This window comes from Colletotrichum aenigma (assembly GCF_013390185.1).
Source record: "Colletotrichum aenigma strain Cg56 chromosome Unknown KSG_Cg56_contig06, whole genome shotgun sequence".
Taxonomy (NCBI): domain Eukaryota; kingdom Fungi; phylum Ascomycota; class Sordariomycetes; order Glomerellales; family Glomerellaceae; genus Colletotrichum; species Colletotrichum aenigma.
Window position 1 is genome coordinate 4087007 of NW_023500912.1, and position 21703 is coordinate 4108709.

Here is a 21703-nt window from a genome sequence, read left to right on the forward strand (position 1 = left end):
TGGGGGCTTGGGGAACATCCGGCGTCCAGTGGTGAGTGAAACCGGAGATGTGGATCAGATGAAGGCGCGGTTGCGGTGTTGCGACTATGCACTGTCCCGGGTTAACGAAACGGGTCTTCCGCGGCGTCTCGGGGGCCGGAATGGTGGCTGGGGAACGTCGGCTGGAGGACGGGGATGCGTAAGAGTGAGTGTGGCACCGAGTCGCGGCATATTGGGGGTAGGTCGGTGATAACCTCCAAATTGAGATGCACAATCTGAGCTGGGACCGAGAATACCGTATCAAACCGGTTTGTAAGCGGATTCACGCCCGAAACTCCGAGATTCGTTGTGTAGATATGAGAACGTGCCAGGGGCACGGCTTATCTTGCCGTGCTACAAGCACAAGTTTCCTGTTCGCAAGGTTGCGTACATCGGACGACACGAGGCACTTACCTCATCACTAACGACAACTTCAATCGCATTTCGATAGAGTGAATGGCCTCTTGAGCGAACCGGATCTTTGGGTCATAAATGAGAGCAAACGCTATCAGACGCCAAAAACGATTGACATAAATACTATCCCGTTGCCGGTACCTTGCTTATCATCAAAATCTACTATTGCATCATTCTAAACTTCGGAAATGCCGGCAGTGAGGGAAGATACAAGGCACAGCTACGAGGTATTTACCCCAGAATTCCCAGCCCAACACTAGTAGGCGTAGAAAGACTGACTGTTTGAAGGATGCCATCAATCTGTTGAACTCGACGCAGTCGGGTCACAAGGCCATGGAAGAAAGGCGGCATCACGGTCAGAAGCTGGATGGAGGCGCGTTGAAGCAGATGAAGTACTGGCTTGGATGCCTTGGCTATACTGTGATCATCCCAGAGCCCCGTCGATGAATCCTGACTGACTATTGAGCCTCGCGATCTGAACCGCATGAACATCGTCCACGTGGCCGGCACAAAAGGCAAAGGGACTACGTGCGCATACACGAATTCCATACTTCAAAGCTTCCACAACGAGTCAAGCGCACCACGAAAGATTGGTCTGTACACATCCCCCCATCTCTTATCAGTACGAGAGCGAATAAGAATCAACTCAGAGCCTATCTCAGAGGAGCTCTTCACTCAATACTTTTTCGAAGTATGGGATGCCCTATCTGCAAAACAGGAACTGGGTCATGAAGAAAAGCCAACTTACTTCCGATTCTTGACCCTAATGTCATTCCACGTCTTCATGCAAGAGAATGTCGACGCAGCCATCTACGAGGTCGGGGTTGGCGGTGAGCTTGACTCGACAAATATCATCGATCAGCCGGTGGCAGTTGCCATCACGACGCTGGGAATAGATCATGTACAGACTCTCGGTAACACGATTGAGCAAATCGCATGGCATAAGGCGGGGATAATGAAAAGGGGGTGCCCTGCTTTCACCGTAGGTCAAGACGCTGCAGCGATGAAGGTTTTGAGTGACAGAGCAATCGAGAAAGGGGCAAACCTGATGAAGATAAACCTGATACCGGCTCTTGGAGAGATCAGCATTTACCCAGACGAATCTTTCCAAAAGGGGAACGCCTCCCTTGCTATTCACCTAGCAGGGGCCATTCTTGAGAGATGGGGGGCACCTATTTCATGGGGCGGTGATTATCTTCCAAGCCAGGTTAAACGTGGATTGGAGACCATGGTCTGGAGGGGCAGATGCGAAAGAAAGATTACGGGAAATATTCGCTGGCATCTAGATGGGGCTCATAATGAGCAAAGCCTCGAAGTCGCTTGTCGGTGGTTTAACACGGCCACCCGGTACTCGTGAGTTGCCCTGTTCCTCTTTCATCTCCCGCCAATTTTAATCATTTGCTGTAGGAACCTTCCGTGTGCACTAGTCTTCAACCAACAGTCCACGAGAGACGCCCATGCTCTGCTGAAAGTGGTGCACGAGAGCCTGTATCAAACCAACAAGACTAGGTTTCGATATGTTGTGTTCTGCACCAACGTCACCTTCAAAACCCGACAGTCCAAATCTGGTACGTAACCCCCGTTCAATAATTCTTTGGTCTTTGCCGCCGACACTGATGATGAAGATCTCACCAACTTCAACGTCAACCCCGCAGAGCTCAAATCTCTCCAGGCGCAGAAGGAGATGGCAGAAACTTGGAGACGCCTCGATCCTGTCGCTAGGGTGCTTGTGGTTCCCACCATTGAGGATTCTACCGACTTCGTACTGAACATTGGCGGCGGGGGTTCAGAGATTAACGTCTTGGTTACTGGGAGCTTTTACCTTGTCGGAGGTTTACTTTCACTGCTCGAGGACACCATTCCTTGAGACTACATTTCGCAACTCAACATTTCAATAGATTTGAAGAAACATATGTGCTTGATTGGACAATATACAGAGCAGTCGCCCAAGTATGTACAGCTAGAAGAACCCTGACCCAAGAAACCCAGTCTGCATCCAGCGAGCCAGTGCCCTCCCTATATACCATGTACCCAATACATAACCGAACCTAGCAGATACGTTCTGCTACCTCATGAAGCGAGCTGATTAACAGCCAGAAGTCTTGACATTGGTCTCGGAGCAGACGTTGGGGTCGTTAGGCGCATCCCCAGGCTCGCCGCCGCCGGTCACGCCCTTGGAGTTCTTGCACACAGTCGCACCGCCCAGAATGCAGGCGCCGTTGACAGTCGCCTTGTCGCCCAGGTTTCCGTTGACGTGCACAATGGTCTTGGCCCCGTCGACGTAGATGTTGGTGAAGGTGGACGTGCGCGCCGTCTGCTCCTTGCAGTTGCCGCAGGAGCGGTACAGCTGGCCGATGTTCTGGGCGTAGAAGTCGATGACCTCGACCTCGCCGCCGCCGTTGTGTTGGAAGACCTTGTCCGAGCCGCCGCGCGCGCCGCCGCCGCGGACCGTCGACTTCCCGCCCGTCTGTCGGAAGGTGGCTGCGTCTTCGCAGACCTTGTCCCACCAGCTGCGGGATCGCGTCAGTCCGCAAGGTCAGGGTGATGAGGATATTATGGGTTACTTACACATTCTCGAGCGTGCAGCTGCCAACGCACTGAACACCTTCGCCGGCACCGCCTCCGATGATTGCATTACTGAGCGTCGCACCGTCTTCGAGGATGAAGGCGGCGTCGTTGCGGTTTCCCTCGCCGCCGGTGCAGGTGCTCGGGACACGATCGAACAGTTTCATGCCTCCGTCAAAGACGCCGGTGATTGTCTTGACTGCAGAGAGGTTCTCGGTGCCGGCGGGTGTGGGAAACGTCTTTTGCAGGCCGCCGCCACCCCCGCTGCTGCCTCCACCACCCCCTGGAGTCGTGCCGTTGTTCGCAGAAGATCCGCCTCCTCCAAGGTAGGCTCCGCCGCCGCCGGAGCTAGAACCGCCACCACCAGTGCTGCCGCCTGACTTGCCTCCACCGGACTTGCTGCCCCCAGATCCAGATCCAGATCCAGAGCCGGAGCCGGAGCCGGAGCCAGAGCCAGAGCCAGAGCCAGATCCGCTGCCTTTGTCCTTGTTCTTATCCTTGTTCTTGTCCTTGCTCTTGTCTTTGCTCTTATCCTTGCTCTTGTCCTTGGACTTATCCTTGGACTTGTCCTTGGAGGGGTCGGCTTTGGAGCCGACGTTGCTGCCGTCGTCCTCGCAAGAGCCGTTGTTGCCCGGACCGTCACCGCCTGGACCGGCGAAGCGGACCTCGACCTTGGGCTGCTGGGGCGCCATCACGGCGCGGGCGAGGTGTCCGACGCCGCCGATGTGTCTGCGGGCCGGCCGCTCGGCGTCACGACCACCAGGGTTGATGGGGTTCGCAGCACCCAGTGCGGCAAGGGTGAAAAGGACCAGCCTGGACGCCATTGTGAAAATTGTTGAATGACGGTAAAGTTGTGGTTATTGAAACTGGCAACCTAAGGTTGGTGAAAGAAGTAGAAGACTTCGAAAAAGAGAAAGGGAAAAGGGTGTTGAAGGTTGAATGAAAGAAACTGTTTGGCGATGAGGCCTGCCGAAAAGAAACATGGCCAGATGGAGGGTGATGAAGCAGGCTTATATATAACCATGATTTCTTGTAGTCTACTGAGATTAGAGTAGTGCTATCCGTTCATCGCATCTGAGAGTCCCCTGCAAGAGGTGGACTTCCCATCTACGAAACCCCCAGCGGCATCCCACCGAACGCGGGTTAGTATATCGATGACTGCCCAGCCTCTCCACTATCTGGTGTATATGATGGATCAACGGCCTGCGAAATTGCCCTCGCTACAATCTGTGGGATATCCACCGCCGACATGTGTTCCAGCGTCAGATTCATTGGCCCAAGGGGAACCAAGACTTCTTCGTGGGCATAGCAGCAACTACTCTAAACCCAATTGCGAGTGTCACGCTGGGCTAACCCGCGTTCGACGGTGGAACTGCCCCGGAAAAGCACCTCCAGTCGCCCATATGGGGCAGTCTGGTATATGTTGGTCCTACCCAGGATGACAGCTCGAGCGGGAGCGCCATCCGACGACATGGACCAAAAGCTCCACGCAGTTCATCCCGCCTGCCGGAGGGGCATAAGATGATTTTCATATAAGGGATGCCGTGCGGCTTCTGCACATCATAAGTCAAACCAGCTAATGGCCTGGGCACGACAGACTTTCGAGTCGTACGTTCTTGGCAGTCCCCCAATCTCTGTCACCGTACTGGCGGGTTTTCTGGAAGGGGGAAAAGAAAAAAGCTTGGAGCAGCCCGTTCATCTACCCGGGAATTCGGGACAGGGTTGTTGTTGGTCCTCGGATCCCGGAGTTCTCGGGTCGCACGGGGTTGGGGGCTGACCGTGCGGCGCTCTCGCCGTTCTTTTCGCTACAGACGAGGCGGGCGGGCGTGGAGTTGATGGGTCTTGATGGATCCGGGGCTCCGGACTGGCGGCTTCTACAGGCGGCCTTCGTCTTGTCTCCGTCCGACTAAAAGACACCTTATTTTAAGCTAAAAATGAACAAGAAATAAGTCTGGGTAGACGACAAGGTGGATGTTATCTCTAGAAAGTTGCGGTTAAATCCCGTGAACTATGAGCAAGGAGATTTTCAGTCCTGTTTGTTTGGCCCCTATTAGAGTTTTCGGGCAGTCAAAAGTCTGACTCTCAAACCATCAGTTGACCGATGCTCATCATCTCAGGGGGGGCGCACAGCAACGCTGACTGATCTTCACAGAGTTCAGTGCCAAGAATTGCTGTGCACGCCAAGAATCGTCAGTCTTCATGCAGCCGCCTCAGGATTGACTCGCGAAGGCGTTCAATTACTACGAGACGCTCCTCGCACCAAGAGCGCACATGTCTTGACAATGATTCAGACCCCAAGGTTTGGCGCCAAAGATGCTGTCAAATCTCTTCATACGAACGTCGCTTGGCCTTTCGTGACAGCTGCCATAGACTTCAGACTAGAACGGCAACTTGACGTGCTGGGTCGGTTGTTTCGACGTTTCCTGGGCGAAAGCCATGCGGGCAGCATGTTTGAGATAAAGCTATAGTTATTTTTAAACTTTCATAATGGACTTTTCACACACAAGGCAGTGCTGGATGTGGAGCACAGAGACCCATCGGGCATCAGACTGAAAGTCGACGATGAAGCGACTCTTCGCTTCGGAAGCCGAAGGCACCGTTTTCCATAGCATCCCACGCATATGATAACAGCAGATTCTATGAGCGTGCGCCGACAGCCAATGTCCTGTACCTGAAGCTTAGGTCTCGAGCCAAGAGAAACTCATCAGAGTTTGACGATCAGGACTCGAGACTGCCGGCGGTCAACGCTTTGAATAAAACATTTTTCGAATAACATTAATTGAGCAAGTAATAAGTAAGATTGAGACGAGTCCCGAGCTCTTTCGTTTTCGTTCGTAACATAGCGTATCCAATGAAAACATGCTGTCACTTCGTACGGGTATCGCAGCTGTGTCGACCAAACTCCAAACTTCGGACCCATTATACCATCTCACCGGTTGAAGGACGACGATTTGTCCTATCATGATGCGATGTCACCGCCTTACGGGGGACACCAACTCCACGACCGTCCCTGCTAGTGCTGTACCGGGTCTTAACCGTCTTGTCGGTACCGTAGGGCTTTCCTCCCCGTCCTTTGCCCCAGCCTGCCTTACGGGTGGCGACCAGACCGTCGCCGAAAGAGTCGAGATCGTATTCGAGGGGCATCTTACGGTGGAGAGGAATATGGTTGAAACGCCAGTCCCAGATCGAGGCATACACCATTCGGTATGACGAGAAACCGAACATCGTACCGATCAAGCCGCCGGCCAAGATGTCGTACCAGTTGTGGGACTGGTCGATGGTCAAGGAGCCTCCCACGAGTGTGGCGCCGAGGATGGGGGCGTAGGTAAGGATCAGCTTCCACATGGATGGGTGGTAGTTGGACCACACCTTGAGCTTGGCGTTGAGGTAGAGGTACAGATAGACCATGCCGGCAAACATGGATGTTGTGTGCCCCGATGGAAATGACTCCAATGCGTTGGAAAGGGAACCTCCCATCTTGGTGGTGCAAATGTCGTAAGTATACATGATACCACCATAGCCTGTGCCGTCGAGACCAGTCGCATTGCCACCTGGTAAGGAGGCTTTGCTGATGTCGGGTTTGCAAACCTCGAGGAAATTTGGGCGGAGACCACCAATCAACCATTTAATCATGACCTGGAACACGGCCGATCCCAGTTGAGCATAGAGCACACCGATGATACCGTTGTTGATGTCCCAGAACGAGCGGATGCGAATCTGGCAGAGGAGTATGACCAGTATCGGAACACCGACGCCAAGGGCAGTCGCAGCGTGGCTGGGGATATATTGCGGAATGGCAGGGTAGGCGAACTGAGGGTACACGACTTCGCCGTCCTCGAAGGTAACAGGGAATAGTCGGTGAGCCGGAGGGTGGGCTCGGAATACCTGCATTTCACATGTCAGCCGTCATTGGAGATGTTGGGGTCGCGTGCGGTACTCACACCTAAAGCGATGGCGCCCATAGCTATCATCGTCAAGATATCGAGCCACGTCACTTTGAGCCACAGCATAAATGGAGGTCGGTGAGCCATGGAATACGGCTCACCGCGGTGCCAGCGCTCGTTGATCTTGGTCTCGTCACTGCTTCGGCGGCGGTGGGTGGGAAGAGGTGTCTCACGGTCATGTCGCCGACGACCAAACAAGTTGAAGCCCGCCATTTTGTTGAGGATGGTGATCCTCAAGGAATCAACAAGAACTGCTCACGCACCAGCGAGAGAGAGCTGCAGGTGGCTTGTGGGAAATGAGGGCTCGCAGGTCGATGGAGTGGTTTGGAATGTCGATAGGAGCATACAACAAGAAGGCAGAGACAGATGATAAAGGCCGAAGCCTTCGATCATGTCCTCCTTCCTAGGCCTTCGCCCAAGTCTTGGCAATCACAGTCGTCCTGCTCATTCTGCCTAGGTAAAGTCGTACCTGACGACAAGAGACAGTCGCGACAGCACGCGCTCTGCCAAGTGTTGGTGTTGTGACGTCAGCCACCGTCGACTGGTGCAACTGTCGACAGGCACGCAGTGCTTGGCTCAACTCGCTTACGGGATGCCAAGAAATGCCCTTGGCACCTTTAAGCCACTGGAGGCCAGCAAAAAAGGCTTGGCTGATGCGATTCGGTTCAGCCACATCATTCAATGGCGCATGCCCTGCCAGGTAATTATTTCAATTGGAATGAATCGCGATTGGTGATTGGTGACAAAGAGAAGTCTCACTTTAATTCTCGAAAATTGGTCAGGGCTATCGTATACTGCCTAGAAGCTAGTCTAAAGGAGCGGACTTTGTGCAAGAGCTAATCAAAGCATGTGTCGTTGATGATATCCGATGACCTTTTCATCTTCTCTTCCATACCTTTGATTCGAGCAGTCTCTTGCTCAAGAAGTCTTTCACTAGCCTTGCTCATCGCGTCTTTGATAATGGCCTCCCTATGCGAGCCACTGACCAACTTGTCAAGTTGTTCCAATCTGGACTCCTCCCGAATCTCTTCGCAGCGCGCAGCCATCTCTTGCTGAAATTTATCCATTTCCTCCTGGGCTATTCTGATAATAGCTTCGCTACATGTTTTCGTGAACTCAATTATTTGAGCCTTTTCCTTCTCCTGTTGATCTGCGGTGATGAGTTTGCTGACTTTTAGGTTTCCCATGTGCTCGATGCACGGTACAATATAGTCTTGAGAAATTTCCGAGTATAGCTTGGACATGTCGTAAATGAACATGAAGTGACCTCTCATCTGAAGCACCATGTCTACGATGGTCCTCGCTTGGATCTGGTAGCACAGCATGGCTTCGTCTCTCATGCGGCCTTGGCCAGCCTCCATGGCAAATGTAAGCTGGTCAACTGTGCCATGGTTGATCCGGATGTCGATGTATCCGGCCAAGAAATCAAAGGTCTTTTTGATCTTGTTGAACCCGCCTTTGATTTCGTACAGCACTTCTATTGCCTCCAAAAGCACCTTCTTGGTATCTTTCAACTTGGCCTTCGAATGATCAAGTTGTTCCATCTGGTTGGTCAATTCGATCATCTTGTTTTGTGTTGCTTGGTTCTGACGGGTGATCCTTTGGACGTTATCTTGGGCATTTCTCATTGCTGTCTCCATCATCATTAACTTATTCTGCCGAAATATCATTAGCGATTGCAAGTTGATGCCGTTCAAGTCGCTTGGAGATGACGACGTGGTGTTGCCGAATCCCTGGCCGACCTGTGTCGCTGCGGCAGCTCTCAACTGTAAAAGTGAGTCCTCGATACGATCCAAGAGTCTTTGCCATTCTCTGAACTTTTGTCCCCACTCGTGGCTCTCAAGATCGATGGAAAAAGCTTCTGGCTGGGTATCAAGGATAGCTCCTCCCAGCTCTATGCCTTGCTTTAGAATGCCTTCTGCCAAGTGAAAGTAGGGGCCTTCGCCCAGTCTGGCGTTTATCGCCTTCATCTGCGCTATGCAGTCGAGCAAATTGTTTTTGCCCTCGCTTTGGAGCAAGACTGGAAGGCCGTCTTCGATAATGCCCCGCATTCGTGATACCTGCGATCCGATTTCACCAGCAGACTGCAATGACTGATCAACAGTAGATACACCTGCGTATGGCCTTGCACCTTGATCTTCGAGGTTCGAGTCTCTGCCTGCTCCGGACAATATATTGCCAAAGTTTCCCACCGCTTTTAGACCCGTCAAAGCGATGTTTGGCGCTTCTTTCACAATATTGACAGCCGCGCCTAGGGTCCCGGAAAACACGCCTTGGATGTCAGAGAGCGTCTTGAGACCTAACAACTTGAGCTCTGAAATTGCATTAGTTCGCGAAAAGCAAGTATGACCATTCAAAACTTACCTGGGTGCGTAGTTGTCTCTTTGAAGCTCTCTTGTGCTTCCTTCAAACTCTGTTCTCCTCTCTTCAGTCGATCTTCATGGTCCCGCAAAAGGCGTTTTTCAACATCTATCTCCGCCTTCCGTTCTTCTTGATCAGTCTTGAGACGATCCTCCATTTGCTGGCTATCGGCTAGTCGTATGTCAAAAGATGCCTAAAGTACCTTAGAGGACCGATTAACTTACCCGCTTCCTTTGTCAGAGCAAGCTCAAGCTCTTGAGCAGTCTCAATAACCTCACCAAAAAACAACACAAACCTCGTCCATGTAATCACTACAGCACTTCATGCCATCCTTGAGACTCCATAAAGCTCGCTTGGCGGTATGTCCGCCGTCAGGACTTTGTAAATGTATGAGAATGTCTTGTGCCTATGTAGATGCTCAGCACAATACAATTTAAGGGCCAGTCGGTCGTCGCGGCGAGGGAGTCACTCACCAATCCAGTATTTCCGAAGAGAGCTCTGGCTTGCATCTGCACAAGATTCATATTTTTGTGGGCACTATGAAACGCGTTCGTGGCATGACCAACAACTTGGACGATGGCAGGAGAGAGGTCATTATATCTGTGCGGAGGCAGCAATCCTCGATCAGCGTTTGCTGCTTTGACAGACTCATTATGTGCTCACTTGATGTGTCTGAACTGGCCCCCATCTCTGGGCTTTAGTGTGACTGGCAAGACATGAGGAGAGTATGCCAACAGGCGTAGTTGATTCAGGTAATTGATCGTCCATGGTCCTGAGCTCAAGATGTCGGGAATTGATCCAGCCTGCTTCAAGCTGAGATTAATGTCTTTGGTGATTTCGGTGACGAGCTTTTTAAGCTCCTCATTGGAGGGCATAATACTGAGTGCCATTTCGCTGAACCTGCTCAATCACCTCGAAGTCTCGAGGCTATGGGCTAAGGTGCAGAGTTGGGGCTCGGTTTTCTATACTGAGGTTCACAAAAGTGTGTTCGATAGACAACTCGTAGGCCTCCGACTCTAGATTGATGAATTATGAATGAGATGCGATCAGAAACATATATACATTCGCGATTCCAGGAAGTGGACGGTCTTTACATACAACAGGCGTGAAGAGGTACGTCTCGGATTACTTTCCAATCATAATTTAGGCATCCTACAACTTGGCATTTCAACCTGGGCTTCGGTGAGGCATCCAAGATGTCCCGAACAATGGCAGCCTTCTCGACGCAGGGCGCTTATGTCCACACCGACTGCGCCCGCCTCATCTTTATTACTTGTCAGCTTACGGCTGCAGGAAGATATATCTTAGCCGCAGGTAATACAGCCAATGCCTCTTAACGTTTCACGGTGGTCAGCAAGCCTAGTCACCTGCTCTAGTTACTGATTTCTCTCCGGGTGGGTGCTTAACACTTGTAGATAATACAGACAGAATCTTTTCGCTTTGTTTTATCGTGCGTGCGTCGTACACTGATCGTTGAAATACCTCCTTCTATGTCACTTCGTACCGGTCTCTGGGCTGTCTACCTGCCTCTCACGATAGAGAACTACGGAAGAAGCCAAATGAATCATTGTGGGGCTGCATTCTGGCGTGGTGGCAGATTAAAAATTGGTGTTCGCTGGACGTTTTCCCAGTCTGTCAGGCTTCATGCAAGGTTGGCACACCACATGAGTGCCGCAGAGTCAGCTGAACGCCCAAAGCAGAGCCTGCTCTTGGCAAAGGCACATGCACTTTCTTCTTAGCACACCAAAGGCAATGCTCTGCATGAGGGTGTGTTGAGGCAGCCTAGTGGCGCATAAGCAGTTTTGGGAGGCTTCTTATGTGCACAACAGATCTTGTCTCTTTTCTCATCCGCACGCACCATCGGCGCTGTTTTTCTCTTTGTATGCCGAATCATCCCAGCTGGGTCGTCGGGCCCATGTTTCCATTTGTCTAGGTTTCTTTCGACATTTTCTTCATCTCCAATCATTCTGCGAACTCGAGACACCCTTAGTCTTCTCCGACGATTGACAGCAAGGGCTCGCTCGACCTTCAGTATGGCCACTCGAACAGAGATCTTGCTGGAGCAAGTAGCTCGACTGAAAGAGTCTCGCGACAGCATTATTCAACAAAAGGCCGAGCATGAAATCCGCCACAACACCTTGTGCAACAGACAGCAAAACATAGAAGAGGGAATCAAGACTTCGTTAAAAGATTTCATAGCGGTCATTGAAGTCCTGTCTCTGCAAGAGAGCCCGACAGTCCGACGTCCCCTCTTAGTAAGAAAACAAGGCGAAACTATATTTACTTGTGCTGACAACGAACTAACGATACCAGTATTTCAAGCGACTTCGTAACGCAATCAGGCGGGTGAACCCTTTTTCCAGGCGGTCTTCTAGTCGGAGTCAGTCGATCATACCATGCTACATTTATTTCATTAGCTGACGTAGAGACAAGGGGCTATATTGGGCTCTTACTCAGAAAACCATGTTCTCTCTTTGATTATACCCCTGGGAGATGCTCTCAAGAACGCAGAGTCGTTATCTAGCGATGCTCAGCAGTTCTCGGAATGCATTACCGAAGTCTTATCCAGCGTATCACGTCTAAAGAACGATAACGACATTACCCGAGATGAAATTACTTTAGAGAGCGACAAAACCTTAGCAGATCAGCAAGATGTAGTTCAACAGCTCGCGACCATTGAGGCTGCGGGGGAGGCTCAAATACAGCCAATTGTGAATCGTGCCAACAAACGCAAGGTTCGCATGGCCAAGCATCGACTTGTATGCTTGAAGAATCCTTGCCAGCTGCAAATATTCTGGTTGCTGATTCCACCGCAGTACACGGAAGCCGTTGACGAATCTCCTATCAAAGGTCTGTCTGCAAGTGCATTGATGACATTCTCCCTTTGGAGGATCAAGTAAATCTATCATTCGATCAAGATCTGTATGCATGGCTGATTTTGGGATCTCCAGACGGCATGCCGCTAAGTTAAAGTCCTACTCACAGGCCGAAGCGCGTCAACGTGATTTGATGGAAGTGCAAGCGGAGCCTCTTCGACAAGATCGTGAGCGTCTCGCAAAGGCTGCTGAAGACTTGCAGCGAGGCAGTCAAATGTGCGACAACGTTTTGATGGATCTAGCGAAGATGGATTCAGAAGCGGAAGAGCTTGTCGATCAGTACAGCAGCATCCACGGGAAGGCAATGGGAACGATCACAGCTCTCCATCCGGGGAGCGAACTATTTGCCCTTGACTGGCATGCGCAGCGCTTACAGACATTGGAGATACTGCTGACCTTGGTGAATGGTCTGAGGGAGCTTCGGTCCATGAGAGCTCTGAGCGGCGAACTCGCTCAAATATCGCTTAGATTAACCACGGAGATCAGCGGAGCGAGGAGTTCACACATGCATCTGCCAGCCGGGGGAGTCTGCAATGACAATCTGTTTCATTAGATGCTTATTTTTACGCTTAAATTATATAGAAGTTACAAATAATGCCTAACCAGTTTGTAGTACAACGCACCAAGCCGGTGCTTTCGAGTTATCGCCGGTGTGGCCCACATGGCCGACATCCCGCTCCGAGTTTTGTGGGTCATGTCCGGTCTCGGCCCGGGCTGATAAAATTAATCCCCATCTGGCCTTAAAGCTGGAACTCGGCGATGTTTACAATCGTTAAAGTTCTGATCCATCTGTATTTGGGTTCCTGTTCGCTGGATGGTCACCTCACACACAAGAGAAACACACGATGAATCCGGCTGAAAGGAATGCAGTAGTATATACGAGGTAAATATGTACACTGAAGTAATTGAACTGAATATCCATGAAGCTAGAACTTCTTTTCCTTATCTCTTGCATTCTTTAGACTGCTGGATTGACCAGAGCCTCACCAACACGCACCCCTGCCGCTAACCTCTCAAGGAGCGTACGTCTTGAGCAAGCTGTTGTAGTACTTGTATCCCGTGCCGCTGGGAGGCTCGAAAGAATAGATGTAGTCGCCCCACCAAGGGCCAGCACTCCACCAGAGGGCACCTGCTTCGTTAGTCTCGCGTTCAAAAGTGTCCGAAAGAGTCCAGACTCACCAGTCCACACGTCGCTGTTAGCCTTGAGGTAATCCAGCATGCCCTTCACAGCAGTCTGGCACTGCGTGTTCGCGCCACCGGCAAACTCTCCCAGGATACCAATCTTTCCGTTCTGCCTCAGCCATGTCGTCGCCGCGGTCACTCTCTCCACACCAATCGTGGTCGACACACAAGCATCCGACGTCCCAGAGCTATCCGAATCAAGATACTGATGCATCTCGTACACGATCTTATTCTGCGGATCCGTCAACGCCTTCATGTTATCGTTGACAGTCGTCCACGACCACGCCCCGGACCACTGGTTCCCCTCCACAAAGATGTACTGCGTCGCCCCCGCGGCGCGGATGCCGTTGATCGCCGCCTGGTTGAGGTTGAGCACCAGCGTCTGGTCCATCGTGTTGTACTCGTTGTTCGTGTCGAAGATCACGTGGTCGTTGCCCTTGAACTGCGTCGCGAAGTTCTTCCACCACGTCTGGAAGCCCGCCGTGTCGGTGATGATGGCGTCGTTGAAGCGCCCGTAGTTGTGCGGGTCCAGAACGGCCCAGCCACCGCTGGAAGTGATGTGGTTGATCACGGCGGTGTAGTTCGCGAGGTAGGCGGTGTTGAAGGCGCCGGTCAGGCCGGATGGGGTCAGGCGTTCCATCTTGAACTGCACGCGGAAGGTGTTGTAGCCCTGCCCGCGGAGGGTCTACTCGCTTTGTCAGTATACGGGTGTGGCTGATCTGTAAGTTGAAGACTACTTACGGTGATGGTGGCCGGGTCGGGGAAGATGAACTCCTTGCCCCATGTGCCGGGCAGCGTCTTCTCGCCAAACTCGCCGCCGGCCTCGTTGGTGCCGAGCCACCTCCAGCTGCCGGCACCGGGGGCCGCAGTGGAAGTGGGCTTGACGGAGGTAGCCAAGGTCGTCGAGGCCGGCGGGTTGCTGGAGCCGGAGCCGGGAAGGCACTGGCTGTACCACTGGTTGGAGAAGGTGCAGGTGTACCCGGAGACGCAGGTGGTCGCTCCGGTCCAGCCAGAGCCGCCGCACTGAGCGTAGGCGCCGGCTTGCGCGGCTGCTCCGCTGACGAGAGCGCCAAGGGCGATGATGGACCTCATGTTTGGCTTGGTATCGTGGTTGAACTTGAGGGATGCAGAGAGGGCAGTGTCTCGGCAGCTAGCCTTGGCTATGGTTGTTTATATATCTGGGGTACGTCGCCAAGATGCCCCTTCCCCTCTGGCCGCGCAGTCTCATGGAACCCTCCATTCCGTGGCGCCATTCCTATTCTACCATCATCTTCCCTGAACCCCCGTGGGGTCGCAGATGTCTTCCGGTTGGCCGCCGGTTCGGCAAGAACCGTCCCAATATGAACGTCTCAGGGGTATGTACCCCATCCTGTCGGCTGTTGAAGCCGTTGAACCACGGTCACGATCAGGGATCACCCTCCGGTACGACTTCTATTTCGAGTCCCGGGATATCTGGAGCCGCAGTTGTCATTGCTGGCGTGGATGAGCGGACAGGCAACGTCGGACCGGTTCGCTGGGATTAGCCCATGTGCCGGGGCCGGCAAGCAGGTGACCGCTGGCGGATGCGATCAATGGGCGGGGAGGTCATTTCCGAGAGCGGTCGAACGGGGCCGCTTTTGGGGTGAAGAACTTTAGAAGGGCGTTTTTAAGGATGTTGGTGCGTGCCGGAGTGTGAGCCTCCGAGGTTGCATCGGGCCATCGGACGGCACGTCGGGGGACACATGACTACGACTCGAGCATCACTCGGTACCGAAGATTTTTTGATTGGGCTTTGTTGGCGTTTCCACCAGTTACGTGTATGGGCGAAATGAAATCGCAGTGTTGTCAGGAAGGGCAATTTTCGGCATCAAGGGCCTTTGGTTCCTGGCGCGATTCTGCTCGGATGGAGCATAAGTGAGCAGAGGCGAGGTGAATGTCACGAGACTTGCCGAAAGGTCACAGTCTGAGCCGCCGGGACTAAGATGATCTGGTTTCGGAGTGACTCGACGTTGAAAATGCAAGCCATCGGAGAGTTCGTTTCTTGGCACTTGGGGCTGCAGTTGATGGGCGCGTCTGGTGCTACCACCCTGAATGCAGATGCCGGAGACACTCTCCCCGAGGTGTAGCAAAGCAGAATTTGAGGCTGTGAGCGTTGCACCTTGTTAACGTCTTCAAAGCGTAGCGACCCAGATCATGTAGGCTGCTGTGGCGGTTTGTCTGGGTAGTCGCTCGTAGTCACGCCTTTCAACGTTTGGCAATAGGTCAATCAACAAGTTGCGGATATTTGAAGACCCGAGGACAGATGTCAGATGGTTCTGACGGTGACTCACTGTCTACCATGTAGTCGAACAAGTCCGACATGAAGGCTCCACTCGACGAATGACTTTAAGTTCAAAAAGGCCCGCACAGTTATTGGGCCAACAGCATGGAGGTCATGTTTCCCGTAACTGGAGATATGAGCCTCATTCCGCAGATGCAGTTGCATTCTTGTCCGGATACCTGCCAGCTGTTGCAAGTAATAGTACAGATATAGACCGTACTGAAGTCCCGTGGGCCTGTATTCTACAAGTCGTCTCTATCTAGCCCGCGCTTGTAAGCTGATAACGCCCGCTCGCGACACCCCTTGTGCTCTACCATCTGCTCAGGATAACCGGCCTTCTTCGCCTGCGCCCCAGCGCCGCGACCGTACGGGTCGTGGATGGCCTTTCCTTTGACTCCTTTAAGCTCAGGCACCCACTTCCGGATGTAGTCGCCGTTAGGGTCAAACTTCTCACTCTGTAGGAGTGGGTTGAAGATGCGGAAGTACGGCTGCGGGTCAACGCCCACGCTCGCGGAGAAGCCCCAGCCGCCGTTGTTCGAGGCAAAGTCGCCGTCAATCAGGTTCTCCATGAAGTGGCGCTCGCCCATGCGCCAATCGATGAGCAGGTCTTTTGCGAGAAAGCAGGCGACGATCATGCGACATCGGTTATGCATCCAGCCCATCTCGTGCATCTGGCGCATCGCGGCGTCGATGATGGGGAAGCCCGTCTTGCCATCGCACCATGCCTTGAAGTCATCCATGTCGTAAGACCACTCGATGTTTGCGTACTCGGGCTTGAAGGGCTTGTTCATGCTGGAGGGAGCCGGTCAGCGATCATGACGTCTCTGTTCAAAGGGAGGATACTCAACGTACCACACGAAGGGCCAGTTCACCAGGACGTGCTTGTAAAAGTCTCGCCACGCCACTTCGCTGATCCACACTCGAATGCCCTCGTTGCCCGCGTCCAGCTTCTTGGTCTTGTTCCGGTCTCGCGCGTAGCGCACACACGTCCTCGAGCTGATGGTTCCACTGGCCAGGTGCACTGAGAGAGTCGAGGTCCCCGCGTCGTAGGGGATGTTGCGCTTGTTGTGATACTGGCCAACCTTTTCCTCACAGAACTTCTCCAGACGGCTCCGTGCCTCGTGCTCTCCTGGCGGGAAGAAAGCCCTGAACCGTTTCTTGTCATCGTCTTTCAAGGTCCTGCCCTCCACCTCTTCCGGGATCTCCGTGTTGAACAGCTCCCCAAACTTCTTTCGCGCGGTCGCTGGGTTTTTTGCGGGGGGGTCGTAGAGCTCTAAAAGGTCCAAGTTCTCGTGGACGTGGCGCACCCAGGCGAGGAACCAGGGAGAGTAGACGGCGTACTGTTTGCCGGATCCGCTCGTCAACTGCCCTGGCGGGACTACGCACGTATCGTGCAAGACCTCGTATGAGAGGCCCTTGTCCGCAAACATGCGGACCATCTTGGCCTCCCGTCTAAGCTCGTCCACTTCGTACTCCATGTTGGCAAACAAGTGGCTGGCTCCCCATTGGCCCATAAGCTCGGCGATTCTGTCGGGAATTCTCTTTCTCTTTTCAACGGTCTCGACATAGAGTGGGATGTCGAGTTTGGCAAGATCCTCCCTTAGGACATGCAGGGTCCTCAGCATGAAGTCAACGCGGATAGGGGCTGTGAGGTGAGCCTCGAAGTCTTGCGGGCTGATGATGTACATGGCGATCAGCGGGACCCCAGCCTCCTTGGCTTTCTCGCTGGCAAGAGACAGTGACCGATTGTCCGTCATGCGGAGATCCATCTTGAACCATTGTACCACGGCATCCTTTGGCTTGATGGCTTTGCGCGCCTTAGACGTCTCCTCCAGGGCGGCAGTCAGCTCCTCGATAGGCCGTGGGATCTCGTCGTTGATGTAGGCCCGGGCCCGGTCGTTGCTCATCTCGTGGGGATAGAACTTTCGGAGAACGATTCCATGCTTCTCGGCGTCCTTGTGGAAAGGATGCGGCTGGCGCAACGGGTCAGAAGATGCGCTGCCGTTCTGCTCTGTCTTTGTCCTCTTCCGTCCCGAGTCGCTGGGCTCGGCCGTAACCGCGGACTTGCGCTTCTGTTTGGGCGGCATTGTCGTGAGGAAATGCCTGTATCTGGTAGTAGCAAAAGTAGCCAATGGTGTAGAAGGAAGGAGAGAAGTGACAGAAGCAGAAAATGCAGCGGCTGTGAGACGCGTGTTGCTGGGCAGCAAGACGCGACAGAGGAGCATGGAGGTGGAATGACGAGGGACAGCCAGTGGGTGAAACGCGATCAATTCTAGCTTAGGTCAGGCAAGTGCGTTCGTTACATTGCAATAAACTTCCCTGAGCTCGCTGGGAGCTCCAGGAGAGGGCGATGCCATTAAGCTGGGGAAGAGCTTGCGATCGGCCGATGTCTTGTGCGTCATCATGTTCCTGAAATCGGCACATCTGGACGTGCATCTGCGCTCCCGTCGAGCTTTAGCGTCCCGGGGCCCTGGACTAGTGGGGCTTTGGGCCCAGATTCCGATCTTTTAGCGGGGCATCGTCGGAAACAGCTCTGTGACAGGTTCGGCAGAGGGCGTCTTGGGGGGCTGCTCGGTGAGGGATCTCAGATTCTCGGTAAGGGCAGGTCTGGAAGATCAGAAGGCGGTGGGTCCCGGTCAGCCTCGGTATGCATCACGTGCCGATAAGCCGCGCTGACTGACGTCTGTGGGAATCTACGATAAGCTTCTTCCGCGGTCAAGCAGGCGCCGAGGATGTGATGCCGGTTCCATTCATCCCATCTTTTCCCATTTTCAACTTTAACGACAACGAATATCCTCTTTACTTGACAACCCGCATCAACGCCTCAACCTTACGATCGACGCAAACATGGACCCGGGTCGCAGAGCTATGATTAACTCTGGGCGCAGATCCCCCAGTCGCAGAGACCGTGAACGCGAAAGAAGCATCGCCTCCCCCCGGCGCGACTCCAACAATCGCATCTCAAAGCCCTCCAATCCTCCCCCGTCTTCGAGGTCACGTCAGAATAACAACAACAACACGAGCTCGAGCTACATGACCCAGGACGAGCAGTCCCGCCAGTTTGTAGCCGACGAAGACAAGTTCGTCTTGAAACAGGCCAAGAAGAAGGCAGACATTCGGGTTCGGGAAGGCCGTGCCAAGCCAATTGATCTCCTCGCATTCAATCTGCGCTTTATCGATACCGATCGCGACGTATTCGACGACGACGATGCCGACCTGCATCTCAGCGTCCCCTCTCCAGAGGACGTCTTGCAGGGCCTCGACGAATCACAGCTGAAAGAGCTGGATTCTGACATGACGTCCTACCACACCCTCGAGACCAACGGCCGTAACCGCGAATATTGGAAGTCGTTGCAAACAATCTGTGCAGACAGGCGGCAGAAACTGAAACCCCAGGGCCCAGACGCTCGGGTCGTCAGCACAGTGTCAGACGACGTCGACAAGATCCTGCGCCCCAAGACCTACGAGCAGCTTGAGGCCCTCGAGTCCCAGATCAAGGCAAAGCTTCGCTCCAACGACGACATCGATGTCGACTACTGGGAGCAGCTTCTGCGCAGCCTGCTTGTCTGGAAGGCCAAGGCGAAGCTCAGGAAGGTGTGCGAGGCAATCAGCGAGAGCAAGGCCGACATGCTCAAGCTGCAGGATCCTGACAAGGCAAAGGCTCTGGGGCAGCAGGCCCTGCAAGCCGAGTCTATTTCCGGACCTGCAGCAGTCAGGAACATGTCATCTGAGCCTGTTAGGGCCGAAACAAAGGCAGTGTCTGTTTCATCAGCACTCCAGGGTGGCGCGCCACCAGGAACGGCTCGCTTTGCGCAGACCGGCAACGAAGACTTCTCCCAGGCTACCAAGGCTCTCTATGACCGCGAGGTCGCTCGTGGCATCGGCGAAGACGAAGAGATTTTCACGGCCGAGGAGACTGTGCCGAGTGGCTCGAAGCCCCAGTGGGCAGACAAGCACCGGCCGAGAAAGCCCAAGTACTTCAACCGTGTTCAGATGGGCTACGAATGGAACAAGTACAACCAGACTCATTACGACCACGACAACCCGCCGCCCAAGGTCGTTCAGGGCTACAAGTTCAACATCTTCTACCCTGAGCTGATCGACAAGACCAAGGCACCCACCTTCAAGATTATTCGAGAACACGGCCGGAAAAGGGGAGAGTCCTTTGCAGCTGCAGGGGAGGAGGACACGTGCCTCATCCGTTTCATTGCGGGACCTCCGTACGAAGACATTGCATTCCGAATCGTGGACAGAGAGTGGGATTACAGTGCAAAGAAGGATCGCGGCTTCAAGAGCTCTTTCGACAAGGTGAGTGTTGTGGCGTTCCCTACACTGTCTACACGTGGTGTCCCAGGCGCCCTTTCACTCCTGGCGGAGTCGTCTTGCATATGCGAGAGAGCCACAAGGGGGGATGAGGAAGGGGAGAAGGGGGAGGGGATGCTGCCAAAGAGCGCCCGCAGGACGGCGTTTCTTTTTCCAACTCCTCTTCTTTCCCTTCTAGCCCCCAACCTCCATGCAGTTGGAGGAACCGACCCTCCTTGAGCGTCCTCCTCCAATGTCGGGAGGCGCCAGGAGCGACCGTTTTCCGCCAGACCGCCATCTCCGCCCAGTGTCAACACCACCACAACAACACCATACCAGCCGCGACTATCTGACGCGCGCCTCTTTGCGCCCCTGTCACCATTCTATTATTCCATCACATTGCAACCCCATCTACCCCATTCTTGGCCTGAGCTAATCTTATCCTCCCTACAGGGCATCTTGCAGCTTCACTTTCAATTCAAGAAGGTAAGGGACAGGTCCCACTCCATTTGCGATTGTCATGTACTAACAGGCTTCGCGCAGATCTTCTATCGGAAGTAGACGCCCTCAAACGCGGGCTGCTGCTCCTGCCATCAGGCCGCATATCAGATATCATCAGAGTCATCCGGGCTGGTGCTCTGAAAAAGCGTTTGGACCGGGGCTCTTGGCCGGCCGGAAGGAAAGAGATCTATCTGGCATCAGGAGAAAACATCCGCCTCATCTTTCACGTATCCGTTGGCGCTCCCACTCTCGCTGGTACCATGTACTCCCGCCGCACGCGCTGCCTTACATACTCACGCCGACGACCGCGACTGACCGCTGCGGGCCGACCGCTGGAAAACACACAATGACGCACAAACGTACAGGCGACCATAGCTCTCGCCTTCAACTAATCAATTATCTGCTTCTCACCTCCTCGTGTTACCTCCGGAACTGGGGCATCATGCTGCCCCGGTCAAGCTTGCTGTGCCCGTCTCCTGGCCTGACTGCTGAGCCCCCCCACGATACTAAGTGCTGACATCCTGGACGACCTGATAGAATCTGAAGCACGCTGATATGGGGCATACCCGGTCTGAAGTCGGAGTACAATGGCTGCAGCAGCTGCTGATCTCCACACCATCGCAGATGAATCCACCGTCACCCTGTCACGCCTGCCCTCTCATCAGAGTTGGTGGCTCAACCCCCTTCACCGACTAGTGGAAGGGCTGAGGTTGGGGTATCATGACGAACAGCATGGCCACCATGGCGTTGGCTACACGTCCGTAAGTGCCTGCAACGATCGGTCAACCCTGTGATGCACAATGTGAAGGCAAGAAAACTCGAAACAAATCTCACAGCACGAGCGGCGGCATCTCGGCCCACGCGGGATTGGCGTCCACGGCTTCATATCGTCTGTTCTAAATCTGTTTCGATTCCGCTCTTCCCGCGGACTTCTAGAATGTGTGAATGATCTACAGGATGCGAGTAGGTGTCAGAGGAGCGATCTTGCGGTCGCCTTGCAACCCCTTCTGGGCTGGCACGCTCACCATTGTGAGGCATCGCTCATGGCACAATGGCAGTGATTGGCCGTCTCGCCAAAGACCATGCACGCTTCCGAAGGGGAAATGCTGCCTTCCGGCCTACTGCCCTTCTCCTGGATGCTCACATTTGGCTGGCTAGTTGGCTGGCCTCACTCCAGTTTTGGCAATGACATGCATCGTCTGGTCAAACTGTACCGGTGTACAATGCTTTTGTCATCTTCT

General features: G+C 53.6%; 6 protein-coding genes across 6 annotated transcripts; 2 read left to right on the forward strand and 4 right to left on the reverse strand.

Annotated features, from left to right (window-relative positions):
* Nucleotides 1–620: 620 nt before the first annotated feature.
* Nucleotides 621–2299, forward strand: met-6-0 (Folylpolyglutamate synthase; the record flags this gene model as incomplete). The annotated part of the gene is made up of 5 exons (XM_037325354.1): nt 621–659; nt 721–852; nt 899–1785; nt 1840–2000; nt 2058–2299. The coding sequence occupies 5 exons, from the start codon at nt 621–623 to the stop codon at nt 2297–2299; spliced, it is 1461 nt and encodes a 486-aa protein (XP_037176224.1).
* A 219-nt stretch (nt 2300–2518) lies between these two features.
* plyE-5 (putative pectate lyase E) lies at nt 2519–3821 on the reverse strand (the record flags this gene model as incomplete). Its single annotated transcript, XM_037325355.1, has 2 exons — nt 2519–2942; nt 3001–3821. 2 exons carry the CDS (start codon nt 3819–3821, stop codon nt 2519–2521), a joined length of 1245 nt encoding a protein of 414 aa, XP_037176573.1.
* Nucleotides 3822–5916: 2095 nt separating this feature from the next.
* CGCA056_v010109 (PA-phosphatase related-family protein) lies at nt 5917–7154 on the reverse strand (the record flags this gene model as incomplete). Its single annotated transcript, XM_037325356.1, has 2 exons — nt 5917–6882; nt 6939–7154. 2 exons carry the CDS (start codon nt 7152–7154, stop codon nt 5917–5919), a joined length of 1182 nt encoding a protein of 393 aa, XP_037176572.1.
* Nucleotides 7155–13191: 6037 nt separating this feature from the next.
* On the reverse strand, nt 13192–14452 carry gh5-1-0 (Endoglucanase gh5-1; the record flags this gene model as incomplete). The annotated part of the gene is made up of 3 exons (XM_037325357.1): nt 13192–13307; nt 13358–14045; nt 14102–14452. 3 exons carry the CDS (start codon nt 14450–14452, stop codon nt 13192–13194), a joined length of 1155 nt encoding a protein of 384 aa, XP_037177155.1.
* Nucleotides 14453–15901: 1449 nt separating this feature from the next.
* On the reverse strand, nt 15902–17746 carry phr (Deoxyribodipyrimidine photo-lyase; the record flags this gene model as incomplete). Its single annotated transcript, XM_037325358.1, has 2 exons — nt 15902–16451; nt 16512–17746. 2 exons carry the CDS (start codon nt 17744–17746, stop codon nt 15902–15904), a joined length of 1785 nt encoding a protein of 594 aa, XP_037176407.1.
* A 760-nt stretch (nt 17747–18506) lies between these two features.
* On the forward strand, nt 18507–20201 carry cactin (the record flags this gene model as incomplete). The annotated part of the gene is made up of 1 exon (XM_037325359.1): nt 18507–20201. One exon carries the CDS (start codon nt 18507–18509, stop codon nt 20199–20201), a length of 1695 nt encoding a protein of 564 aa, XP_037177157.1.
* Between the last annotated feature and the right edge of the window lie 1502 nt (nt 20202–21703).